Here is a 13,563-nt window from a genome sequence, read left to right on the forward strand (position 1 = left end):
AACCCAAGTTTAATCCCCATGACTGGTAGTGGTTGTATGTGGTCGCTCGCTCGGACACGTGGGTTTCCTACGAGTACTCTGGTTTCCTCCCACATAAATGACCCCCTAGTGCAAACATCCGTGCATCAAAGTACCCCATTGGAAATAAGCTTTCATAGGTTATCCTTGGTATCTAAGTACCGGGTTTGTATGTTTGTATGTATATACCGAATAAACATTTATTTTTTAATTGATTCGTAGATATTAGAGATTGAAATTAATCTTTATGAAATGTTGATGGATCCTTTAAAATGTCAGTAAAGTCAATGACATTTGAAGCTACCAGTCGGGGGCGAGTGTCAAGATCTTAAATGTCAATCAGCATGTTGGGAAACATATCAGATGCAGAACAAGAGGCCCATGGGCCACATCGTTCACCTGAGTCACCTTGGTCCATATCAGAAGATTTTCCATATCTATTTGCATGTAAAACCGTAGTCCCTATTGTGGCCCCAAACCTTTCCCTGGAGGCCATGCTTTTTGCAAACTTGAATCTACACTATGTCAGAAAGCTTTCATGTAAATGTGAACTTCTTTGGCCCAATGGTTCTTGAGAAGATTTTTAAAGATTTTCCCTATATATTTGTATGTAAAACTTTGATCCCCTATTGTGGCCCCATCCTACCCCAGGGGGGCATGATTTTAACAAACCTGAATCTGCACTATATCAGAAAGCTTTCATATAAATTTCAGCTTTTCTGGCTTAGTGGTTCTGGGAAGAAGATTTTTCAAGATTTTTCCTATATATTTGTATGTAAAACTTTGACCCCCTATTGTGGCCCCATCCGACCCCCGGGGGCCATGATCTTAACAATTTATAATCTGTACTATATCAGGAAGCTTTCATATAAACCTCAGCTTTTCTGGCTCAGTGGTTCTTGAGAAGAAGATTTTAAAAGATTTTTCCTATAAATTTAAAACTTTGATGTCCCCCTTGAGGCCCCATCCAATCCCCGAGGTCCATGATTTTAACAACCTTGAATCTGCACTATATCAAAATCAAAAAAAAAACGGGGAAAAAAAAAACGAACAACAAAAACAAGAGGCCCATGGGCCACATCGCTCACATGAGTCACCTTGGCCCATATCTGAAGACTTTCCATATATATTTGCATGTAAAACCTTGGTCCCTATTATGGCCCAAACTACCCTTTGCAAACTTGAATCTACACTATGTCAGAAAGCTTTCATGTAAATGTCAACTTCTTTGGCCCAATGGTTCTTTTAAAGCTTTTTTCTATATTTGTATATAAAACTTTGACCCCCACCCCCCACCCCCAAGACCATGATTTGAACAAACTTGAATCTGCACTATGTCAGAAAGTTTTCTTGTAAATATCAGCTTTTCTGACTCAGTGGTTATTGAGAAAAAGATTTTAACTATATATTTGTATGTAAAACTTTGATCCCCCTTGTGGCCCCATCCTACCCCCGGAGCCCATGATTTGAACAAACTTGAATCTGCACTATGTCAGAAAGTTTTCATGTAAAAATCAGCTTTTCTGGCTCAGTGGTTATTGAGAAGAAGATTTTTCCTATATATTTGTATGTAAAACTTTGATCCCCTATTGTGGCCCCATCCAACTCCCGGAGCCCATGATTTGAACAAACTTGAATCTGCACTATGTCAGGAAGCTTTCATGTAAATCTCAGCTTTTCTGGCTTAGTGGTTCTTGAGAAGAAGATTTTTAAAGTTTTTCCCTATATATTTGTGTGTATAACTTTGATCCCCCCTTGGGGCCCCATCTTATCCCCGGGGGCCATGATTTGAACAAACTTGAATCTGCACTATGTCAGAAAGTTTTCATGTAAAAATCAGCTCTTCTGGCCCAGTGGTTCTTGAGAAGAAGATTTTTAAAGTTTTTCCCTATATATTTGTGTGCAAAACTTTGATCCCCCCTTGGGGCCCCATCTTATCCCCGGGGCCATGATTTGAACAAACTTGAATCTGCTTTATGTCAGGAAGCTTTCATGTAAATCTCAGCTTTTCTGGCTTAGTGGTTCTTGAGAAGAAGATTTTTAAAGTTTTTCCCTATATATTTGTGTGCAAAACTTTGATCCCCCCTTGGGGCTCCATCCTATCCCCGGGGGCCATGATTTGAACAAACTTGAATCTGCACTATGTCAGGAAGCTTTCATGTAAAAATCAGCTTTTCTGGCTTAGTGGTTCTTGAGAAAAAGATTTTTAAAGTTTTTCCCTATATATTTGTGTGCAAAACTTTGATCCCCCCCCCTTGGGGCCCCATCTTATCCCCGGGGCCATGATTTGAACAAACTTGAATCTGCTTTATGTCAGGAAGCTTTCATGTAAATCTCAGCTTTTCTGGCTTAGTGGTTCTTGAGAAGAAGATTTTTAAAGATTTTTCCTATATATTTGTATGTAAAACTTTGATCCCCTATTGTGGCCCCATCCAACCCCCGGAGCCCATGATTTGAACAAACTTGAATCTGCATTATGTCAGGAAGCTTTCATGTAAATCTCAGCTTTTCTGGCTTAGTGGTTCTTGAGAAGAAGATTTTTAAAGTTTTTCCCTATATATTTGTGTGTAAAACTTTGATCCCCCCCTTGGGGCCCCATCTTATCCCCGGGGGCCATGATTTGAACAAACTTGAATCTGCACTATGTCAGAAAGTTTTCATGTAAAAATCAGCTTTTCTGGCTTAGTGGTTCTTGAGAAGATTTTTAAAGATTTTTCCTATATATTTGTATGTAAAACTTTGATCCCCTATTGTGGCCCCATCCTACCCCAGGGGCCCATGATTTGAACAAACTTGAATTTGCATTATGTCAGGAAGCTTTCATGTAAATCTCAGCTTTTCTGGCTTAGTGGTTCTTGAGAAGAAGATTTTTAAAGTTTTTCCCTATATATTTGTATGTAAAACTTTGATCCCCCCTTGTGGCCCCATCCTATCACCGGGGGCCATGATTTGAACAAACTTGAATCTGCAATATGTCAGGAAGCTTTCAGGTAAATTTCAGCTCTTCTGGCCCAGTGGTTCTTGAGAAGAAGATTTTTAAATGACCCCACCCTATTTTTGCATTTTTGTGATTATCTCCCCTTTGAAAGGGACATGGCCCTTCATTTGAACAAACTTGAAAGCCCTTCACCCAAGGATGCTTTTGGCCAAGTTAGGTTTAAATTGGCCCAGTGGTTCTGGAGAAGAAGTCGAAAATGTGAAAAGTTTACAGACAGACGGACAGACAGACAGACGGACGCTGGACAAAATGTGATCAGAATAGCTCACTTGAACCTTCGGTTCAGGTGAGCTAAAAAACTTTGACCCCTTATTGTGGCCCCATCCGATCCCCGGGGGCCATGATTTTAACAATTTAAAATCTGTACTATATCAGGAAGCTTTTCTGGCTTAGTGGTTCTTGGGAAGAAGATTTTTAAAGATTTTTCCTATATATTTGTATGTAAAACTTTGACCCCCTATTGTGGCCCCATCCGACCCCTGGGGGCCATGATTTTAACAATTTAAAATCTGTACTATATCAGGAAGCTTTTCTGGCTTAGTGGTTCTTGGGAAGAAGATTTTTAAAGATTTTTCCTATATATTTGTATGTAAAACTTTGATCCCCTATTGTGGCCCCATCCGACCCCTGGGGGCCATGATTTTAACAATTTAGAATCTGTACTATATCAGGAAGCTTTCATATAAACCTCAGCTTTTCTGGCTCAGTGGTTCTTGAGAAGAAGATTTTTAAAGATTTTTCCTATATATTTGTATGTAAAACTTTGATCCCCTATTGTGGCCCCATCCAACCCCAGGGGCCCATGATTTGAACAAACTTGAATCTGCATTATGTCAGGAAGCTTTCATGTAAATCTCAGCTTTTCTGGCTCAATGGTACTTGAGAAGAAGATTTTTAAATATTTTCCCTATATATTTGTATGTAAAACTTTGATCCCCTATTGTGGCCCCATCCGACCCCCGAGGGCCAGGATTTTTACAATTTAGAATCTGCATTATATCAGGAAGCTTTCATATAAATCTCAGCTTTTCTGTCTCAGTGGTTCTTGAGAAGAAGATTTTTTAATGACCCTACCCTATTTTTACCTTTTCTTGATTATCTCCCCTTGGAAGGTGGCCTGGCCCTTTATTTTAACAATTTAGAATTCCCTTTACCTAAGGATGCTTTGTGCCAACTTTGGTTGAAATTGGCCCAGTGGTTGTTGAGAAGAAGTTGAAAATGTGAAAAGTTTACAGACGGACGGACAAACGGACGGACGCCGGAATACGGGTGATCAGAAAAGCTCACTTGAGCTTTCAGCTCAGGTGAGCTAAAAACTTGAGTTCTGGAAGGAGATATCAACTGGAAACCTACATGTTACAGACAGATATGTGGACATCCAATCAAATACAATGTGTTACAGACAGATATGTGGACATCCAATCAAATACAATGTGTTACAGACAGATACGTGGACATCCAATCAAATACAATGTGTTACAGACAGATACGTGGACATCCAATCAAATACAATGTGTTACAGACAGATACGTGGACATCCAATCAAATACAATGAAAAATATTCAACTGGCAAATATATTGCAGGAATTACTAGGCAACATACATGTGTATATATATTAGGGATTGCATGCTCAAATAAGTCGTGAATCAACTCAATTTCAAGCATGAATTAGATTTTTTGAAATACAACAACAGGCGACCTACCCTCTTCCGCCTCATCCTCTATACTAATCCTGATAGAGTGGTCTACAACAGTTACACATCTGATTATACAAACACAAAAAGCAATTCAACGACACTGAATACAAAGTTATCAGTTTACTGATGATACTTATATACATGTACATGCACCACCAGAAGCCCTATGTACATGCTCTAGCTAGCATTCAGTTACATTCAAAGCACAAATCTTATCACTAAACAGGTGCTCAGTGGTATCTTGAACTTGGATGTCAAATATCCTGGATATTTCAAAGTAAGTTTAATAAGGCTCACTTTCAATATCTCAGTCCTGTATGTCTTGTTTTTTATTCTAGTTCTGATGACTTTGACATACTGAAGTTTGACTGTACTGGTATTTAAATTTAATGCTGCATTTATAAAAATTATAGACTAACTTTAATATGATGTTTCAACAATATGCAATCTGTGTGTATAGATTTAACCACTGATAAAACCATTCAAATAGCAATCATTTTCATTGTGCTGCATTTTATAAAGTGGTACATTTGATGCAATTTTTACAATCTATCCATGAATTTCAGAGAACATATTCACTAATAGATTAATTTGGTCTTCATTCTGATAGTATACTGATAAATAATGGAAGTGTTTATATAACTTCTTAAATGGGTAAGATATCAAAATGAATCCTAATTTTTGCAATAGATCTTGAATTTACAATGTATAATATCACAAACCATTTATTGTTTCCAAATCTTAATATGACATCACTATGAAATAGTACCCTTGTCTGATGCAAATAAATAAAAATAGTTTTGGTTGATGCATGAAATAATACCCTTGTCTGATGCAAATAAATAAAAATAGTTTTGGTTGATGCATATTTGATTGTATAAATACTGTACATTAATTAGTTCTGCTCTATATCAGATTGTATAAATACTGTACATTAATTAGTTCTGCTCTATATCAGATTGTATAAATACTGTACATTAATTAGTTCTGCTCTATATCAGATTGTATAAATACTGTACATTAATTAGTTCTGCTCTATATCAGATTGTATAAATACTGTACATTAATTAGTTCTGCCCTATATCAGATTGTATAAATACTGTACATTAATTAGTTCTGCTCTATAGCACACTGTATAAATACTGTACATTAATTAGTTCTATAAATACTGTACATTAATTAGTTCTGCTCTATATTAGATTGTATAAATACTGTACATTAATTAGTTCTGCTCTATATTAGATTGTATAAATACTGTACATTAATTAGTTCTGCTCTATATTAGATTGTATAAATACTGTACATTAATTAGTTCTGCTCTATAGCACACTGTATAAATACTGTACATTAATTAGTTCTGCTCTATAGCACACTGTATAAATACTGTACATTAATTAGTTCTGCTCTATATCAGATTGTATAAATACTGTACATTAATTAGTTCTGCTCTATAGCACATTGTATAAATACTGTACATTAATTAGTTCTGCTCTATATTAGATTGTATAAATACTGTACATTAATTAGTTCTGCTCTATATTAGATTGTATAAATACTGTACATTAATTAGTTCTGCTCTATATTAGATTGTATAAATACTGTACATTAATTAGTTCTGCCCTATATCAGATTGTATAAATACTGTACATTAATTAGTTCTGCTCTATATTAGATTGTATAAATACTGTACATTAATTAGTTCTGCCCTATATTAGATTGTATAAATACTGTACATTAATTAGTTCTGCTCTATATTAGATTGTATAAATACTGTACATTAATTAGTTCTGCTCTATATTAGATTGTATAAATACTGTACATTAATTAGTTCTGCTCTATATTAGATTGTATAAATACTGTACATTAATTAGTTCTGCTCTATATCAGATTGTATAAATACTGTACATTAATTAGTTCTGCTCTATAGTACATTGTATAAATACTGTACATTAATTAGTTCTGCTCTATATCAGATTGTATAAATACTGTACATTAATTAGTTCTGCTCTATATTAGATTGTATAAATACTGTACATTAATTAGTTCTGCTCTATATTAGATTGTATAAATACTGTACATTAATTAGTTCTGCTCTATATCAGATTGTATAAATACTGTACATTAATTAGTTCTGCTCTATATTAGATTGTATAAATACTGTACATTAATTAGTTCTGCTCTATAGTACATTGTATAAATACTGTACATTAATTAGTTCTGCTCTATATCAGATTGTATAAATACTGTACATTAATTAGTTCTGCTCTATATCAGATTGTATAAATACTGTACACTAATTAGTTCTGCTCTATATCACACTGTATAAATACTGTACATTAATTAGTTCTGCTCTATATCAGATTGTATAAATACTGTACATTAATTAGTTCTGCTCTATAGTACATTGTATAAATACTGTACATTAATTAGTTCTGCTCTATATCAGATTGTATAAATACTGTACATTAATTAGTTCTGCTCTATATCAGATTGTATAAATACTGTACATTAATTAGTTCTGCTCTATATCAGATTGTATAAATACTGTACATTAATTAGTTCTGCTCTATATTATATTGTATAAATACTGTACATTAATTAGTTCTGCTCTATATCAGATTGTATAAATACTGTACATTAATTAGTTCTGCCCTATATCAGATTGTATAAATACTGTACATTAATTAGTTCTGCTCTATAGCACACTGTATAAATACTGTACATTAATTAGTTCTATAAATACTGTACATTAATTAGTTCTGCTCTATATCAGATTGTATAAATACTGTACATTAATTAGTTCTGCTCTATATCAGATTGTATAAATACTGTACATTAATTAGTTCTGCTCTATAGCACACTGTATAAATACTGTACATTAATTAGTTCTATAAATACTGTACATTAATTAGTTCTGCTCTATATCAGATTGTATAAATACTGTACATTAATTAGTTCTGCTCTATATCAGATTGTATAAATACTGTACACTAATTAGTTCTGCTCTATATTAGATTGTATAAATACTGTACATTAATTAGTTCTGCTCTATAGCACACTGTATAAATACTGTACATTAATTAGTTCTGCTCTATATTAGATTGTATAAATACTGTACATTAATTAGTTCTGCTCTATATTAGATTGTATAAATACTGTACATTAATTAGTTCTGCTCTATAGCACATTGTATAAATACTGTACATTAATTAGTTCTGCTCTATAGCACACTGTATAAATACTGTACATTAATTAGTTCTGCTCTACATTAGATTGTATAAATACTGTACATTAATTAGTTCTGCTCTATATTAGATTGTATAAATACTGTACATTAATTAGTTCTATAAATACTGTACATTAATTAGTTCTGCTCTATAGCACACTGTATAAATACTGTACATTAATTAGTTCTATAAATACTGTACATTAATTAGTTCTGCTCTATATCAGATTGTATAAATACTGTACATTAATTAGTTCTGCTCTATATCAGATTGTATAAATACTGTACATTAATTAGTTCTGCTCTATATTAGATTGTGCCTTGGAGTATGATTTTTTTCCTTTAAAGTGGGCTGGGCAAAATGCATATGGTAACAATTTTCCATAAGGTACACTATCATTTATTTTTATTCTATAAATTGTGTTTGTATACATTAAATTCTTAGCCTCTTTTTGACAGTTTATTGTAATACATGTTTGTATACAGTAAATTCTTAGCCTCTTTTTGACAGTTTATTATTACATGTTTGTATACAGTAAATTCTTAGCCTCTTTTTGACAGTTTATTATTACATGTTTGTATACAGTAAATTCTTAGCCTCTTTTTGACAGTTTATTGTAACACATGTTGTAGTCTTTGTTTTATACTAACTTATTACTTACTAGCTATATCATAACCACATCTTTCCGCGGTGAACTGTCAGTGCTTGAAAAAACTGGAGATTTTGACTGTCAACATATTTCAATTCTTTTTTTTATATGAAATATGCAAAGCACACAATTATATAAAAAAAATAAAATAATTTCTATTGTTATTGAAAATTCCATATGTATAAAAAATTTACAATTCAATAATATCTTCAAAATCTTATCTTTTTATGTATATCTTTAATTTATTCACCCCCTGTGTATAGTGTTGTAGGGAGTATGATTGTCAATAGAGGAAGCTTGGTTAAGGCCCTATCCCTGGCAGCTATTTTCAATAGTTTGTCATAGGTTTTGGGAAATTATATATATATAAAGGGAAAAAAAGGAATAATAAAGGAACAATTTGAGGATGTCAAAAACTTTAGATATTAATCCTGAACAGTCACGAGACAATTTTAGTTGGAACCAATATAAAAATCAAGACTTAATTTTGACATGTTTAACACAGTAAATGATTAAAAATGAGCACACTATATCAAAATGATTTCTTTTATACATGGTCTAAAAAAATATACATGTATTTAAACTTTTCTTAAACAACATTGGAGGCGGATGATATATTTAATGTCGAAACTAAACATTTTACAACATAATTTTAAAAGATCTGCTGAATAATTTTACCTTGATATTTTTGCAGAATATAGATAATATTGCAGAAAGTATTTTTATCATTATCTATATAAATTTACTTTACACTGAATAAAAGACTTGGTAGTAAGTTACTTCTTAAAGTTTTTGCATTAGATAAAAAAACAAATCTGCTCTTAGTATCATCTTCCTTAAAAAACAATCAGCAACTAACATGCATGCCTACAATTTTGTTGCATGCAAACAAACATGGTCATATGAATTATCTTTGACGTTACCTCCATCTTGACTATGGTCTGATGGGAAGTGCTGATCGTATAGTGACTCGTACTCATCCTCTCCGATACTGCCACTGTCAATCCGACTGTGTAGGCTTTCTAGGTCTGGCTCCTTCTTCTGGACAGATGCAAACAACATGGTGATGTCTGGGGCCTGCGACTCCTAAAAAGAAGGGAAATTCTGAACTGTTCCCTCAAGTTCTACTGGCACAAAATTTTATCTCTTCTTAATGCTAATTTAATCTTGTGAATATCATTTTCAACTATTCCTGCGTGTGTATTTTACACTTCTCAGAGCAGGCATGGAGATCATTAACAATATGAACAGTCTTTCATTAAAATAATAATAATGTGCACCACAACATCACACGATACACCTGTCAGATTCATTATAAACAGATAAATGTGCATCACAACATCATGTCAACCTTAATTGGTGCAAAGATTGCACCAATATCTTTGCTTTAAGGTCTGAGATAAAATCAAGATAAATATTCCTTATAATGTGTCTTTTGCATAATGCAATTGACATGTCAATATATCTCTTGAATTGTTCAAATAATTACAGAAATATTTCAAAACATATTTTCATTTTATTACATATATTTAGTTTCTTTCATATTCTGAATTGTACAAAGAAATGCCCTATAACCGAAGGAGGGAAAAATTATTTCCACAGCCTTCTATATACTCATTAATTAATCTTTAACTGGACAGATGCAATTTACCTTTTATCACAATGATCTTTGCAAGTACAGCTAAACTCTTAGAAACACCAACATCATTACTCCCAAGAGACAAATGGAATTTTAATTGCACAGACAGAATTTGCCTCTAATCAAAATGTTCAACCCTTGAAACACCATGGTTTAGATCATTATTCCCATGAGACAATTCCACTATCTGCTGTGTGATGTGTTTTAATATCAAGTCTTTGCAAATTTTCTAGTACAATATTGCATATATTTATATCATTAATGTTAGAAAAAAAAAATTCATATCAATTGTTATGTACAGTTCCTGAAACATTCTACTTTCCCACTTGAACAGTGAATGCACGGTGAACGCAAAATGGTCTATTCATTTGGTATATTTCAGATTTTCCCTTTGGATTGTACTTATTTTATAATCAGGTAGGGAATATATATATGAATACATCTGTTTGTTCATTTTTATTCAAGTACTGGATGTATATTTTTCATGAAATGATCGTAAATTTCATATCAATACAGCAGCAATCATGCACAAACAAAAGATTTTTTTTTATGTACATTGTTTACAGTTTTACATGTACAGATACATGCATACATTAAAGTAGAAACAAATAATCAATAATACTTAGAATTCTTGACGTTTTCATAAATCATGGATATTGGTATCTCGGTATACTTCATGTATTTCATTTTAAGATGCATAGTATTCAATATCTTAACACAAGAGTACAAACAATGTATGTGAAACAAAGATAGTCTAGTAATTAGCGCCATGAATTTACAGGTGTACATGTATGATTTCAAAATTTATGAGCGCGGTCATTTTGATTACATGCAATTAAAAAACATCCCTGAAAGGAGTCAAGATAAAAATGCATTAATCAAACAACACTGGTAGTATAGGTATCTTGTGATGACACCTGAACGCTTCTAATTAGTATAAAAGGTTTATTCCCATGGAGATTTTGCGCAATTCACGTTATTACAAATACATGTATAGTATGCAAGGTGAAGATAACGAACAGTGATCAATCTCATAACTCCTACAAGGAATACAAAATAGATAGTTGGGCAAACACGGACCCCTGGACACACCAGAAGTGGGATCAGGTGCCTAGGAGGAGTAAGCATCCCCTGTTGACCGGTCACACCCGCCGTGAGCCCCATATCCTGATCAGGTAAATGGAGTTATCCACAGTCAAAATCAGTGTGCCAAGAACGGCTTAACAATCGGTATATCGACCTGAGGAAATAATCCCAGAATTACAGTATGTACAAAAAACATAGTGTGACCATGAATTTCCATATAATAGATTGTGCAATGTTTTTGAAGCGGATAAAACTGTTTATTGTACTAAACTATACGTATATCATATGTGGGGCAGAAATGTATGAGAAAAATTACACTTTATATTATAGACAAATGATATAAAAGTTTCAAACTTGGGGAAAGGAGTAAATACATTTACAGTGAAACTTCTCCAAACCGGCCGGCTCTCGGACCGGAAAAAACGGCCGGTTTAGAGGGATGGCCGGTATACCGAGAATTTAGCAATTATAGATGTTTTATCTCAATATTCACATAGTAGGTACTGTTCACTTAGATCTGGTGATCTATGATCAATTATCGGTGGAGATTAAATTAGTCCGCTTGTACCTAAAGGTAATTATGAATTACAAGAAATATTCTCGCTGAAATCATCAAATTTCAAACTGAAAATCTATAACAGAATACATAAAGAAAACACAGAGGACTATTATTGGAATTCCTCTTACTTATAAAAACTCTGTTTACATTCATCGCTTATGTCATTAACAATTTTGTTTTGACGTTTTTAAAAAGTGCAGTAGTAAATATGAAATTGTAATTTGAATATTTCTTTGGAATTTCAAGTCTATGGAAACCAAGAAAATTAATCTATCTTTTAATAATTATCATTAACAATCATGGGTTTGTTCTTTATTAACTACCGCTTATATCCATATGATAGTATGGTGAAACAATATGGCGTTTGATTCCGTATTCATTCAATATGTTCCTGTTTTTTACATTTTGTACAGAATTTGGAAGGGTCTCTTGGATTAGCTAAGTGTCAATTAACACCCTTGACAGCACAGGTAAACAATAGAAATTAAAGAGGCCACTAGTGTTTTTCACACCTCCGGTTGATAATTTCCCACCTGGCCAGTTGGTCAGTCAATTTGCACACCTGGACAATCTTGATCAACCTCTGGCCAAAATTTTCTTGTCTTCAAAAAGTGGCCGGTATGTTAAGGGTAAATTACACATGTTTGTTAACAAATGTACTTCAAAAAGTGGCCGATGTCCGGTTTTCAGGGGTGGCCGGTTTTGTAAGACTTTCTTTGTAAGGAAATGTTAAGATTTCTGCCGGGACTTTGAAAATCGGCCGATATTCAGGGAGAACCGGTTTTCTGAGGGGCCGGTTTAGAGAAGTTTCACTGTATTTACAATGTATTTCATAAATATAGGCATAAAATAATCAGAAATACATTTTCAAATCAGTTTGACATTCAAGCCAATGTGTATTGAAATGTAGTATCGTTTTTTTTAAGTTGGGGGGGGGGGGGGGGCTTAAGAGGAAAAATTGATTTGTCTAAAAATCTTGTTAAGTGAGACAAAATAATAATATTAAATTGTGCTTTTGCCCAAACTTGAAAATGCTAAAATGAGACTTTGGGGGGGGGGGTGTATTTATTAACTGAAACTGCCTCAATTTTGTACATGTACCAGCGCTCGTTCTTCATTACATGTACAAGGGTTGAATTGATAACTGCAGGCTCTTACATTTTTCTCTCATTCAGAATTTCTCCCACCAAAACAAACAATAGTTATGTTTTGTAATATCAAAAATTATTTATTCTATTCTAAAGTTTGATATTGGTAAGAAATCTGCAGTTTTCCTTGAATTTTCACAATAGATAATCCTGACATTTGTACTTTATAAATTAAATTTCTGATATAATAAGTAAGTATACTTTCACTCTTATGCACACGTTCCTTTTTCATTTTAGCCTTGCTATGAAGATCGATCCTTTCACTTCAGTGTTCTGAATGACTGTGAACGATGAACGCACTGTGAACGCTTTGTGAACGGTGAGCGCAAAACTGTAAACGGAAAGCGCACAGTGAACACACTGAAAGCTCACAGTGAACGCAAAGAAAAATGGTAAAGTAGAATGTTTCAGGGACTGTAGCTACATTTCATGAAAAAATTAGTATTTCTTGATGTAATAATTATTGAAAAGGGTTACTGCATTACTCTCTTACTTATGTAGGGATTACCTCCCTTAAAACAGTTAATTTAAATACTTACCA

General features: G+C 33.3%; 1 protein-coding gene across 5 annotated transcripts in view; it reads right to left on the reverse strand.

The window, feature by feature from the left end:
- Positions 1-13,563, reverse strand: part of LOC125669842 (tuberin-like) — a 72,998-nt gene that overhangs the window by 22,443 nt on the left and 36,992 nt on the right. For 4 of the 5 annotated variants that reach the window (XM_056161594.1, XM_056161597.1, XM_056161595.1 and 1 more), the window contains exons 29-30: positions 9,514-9,676; positions 4,721-4,762 (exon numbers count right to left, since the gene is read on the reverse strand). In XM_056161594.1, coding sequence (XP_056017569.1) covers positions 4,721-4,762; positions 9,514-9,676 — 205 coding nt within the window. The remainder of the gene's footprint in view (positions 1-4,720; positions 4,763-9,513; positions 9,677-13,563) is intronic. The other variant, XM_056161598.1, reaches the window with a different exon arrangement.

The sequence above is a fragment of the Ostrea edulis genome, chromosome 4 (assembly GCF_947568905.1).
Source record: "Ostrea edulis chromosome 4, xbOstEdul1.1, whole genome shotgun sequence".
Classification (NCBI taxonomy): Eukaryota; Metazoa; Mollusca; class Bivalvia; order Ostreida; family Ostreidae; genus Ostrea; species Ostrea edulis.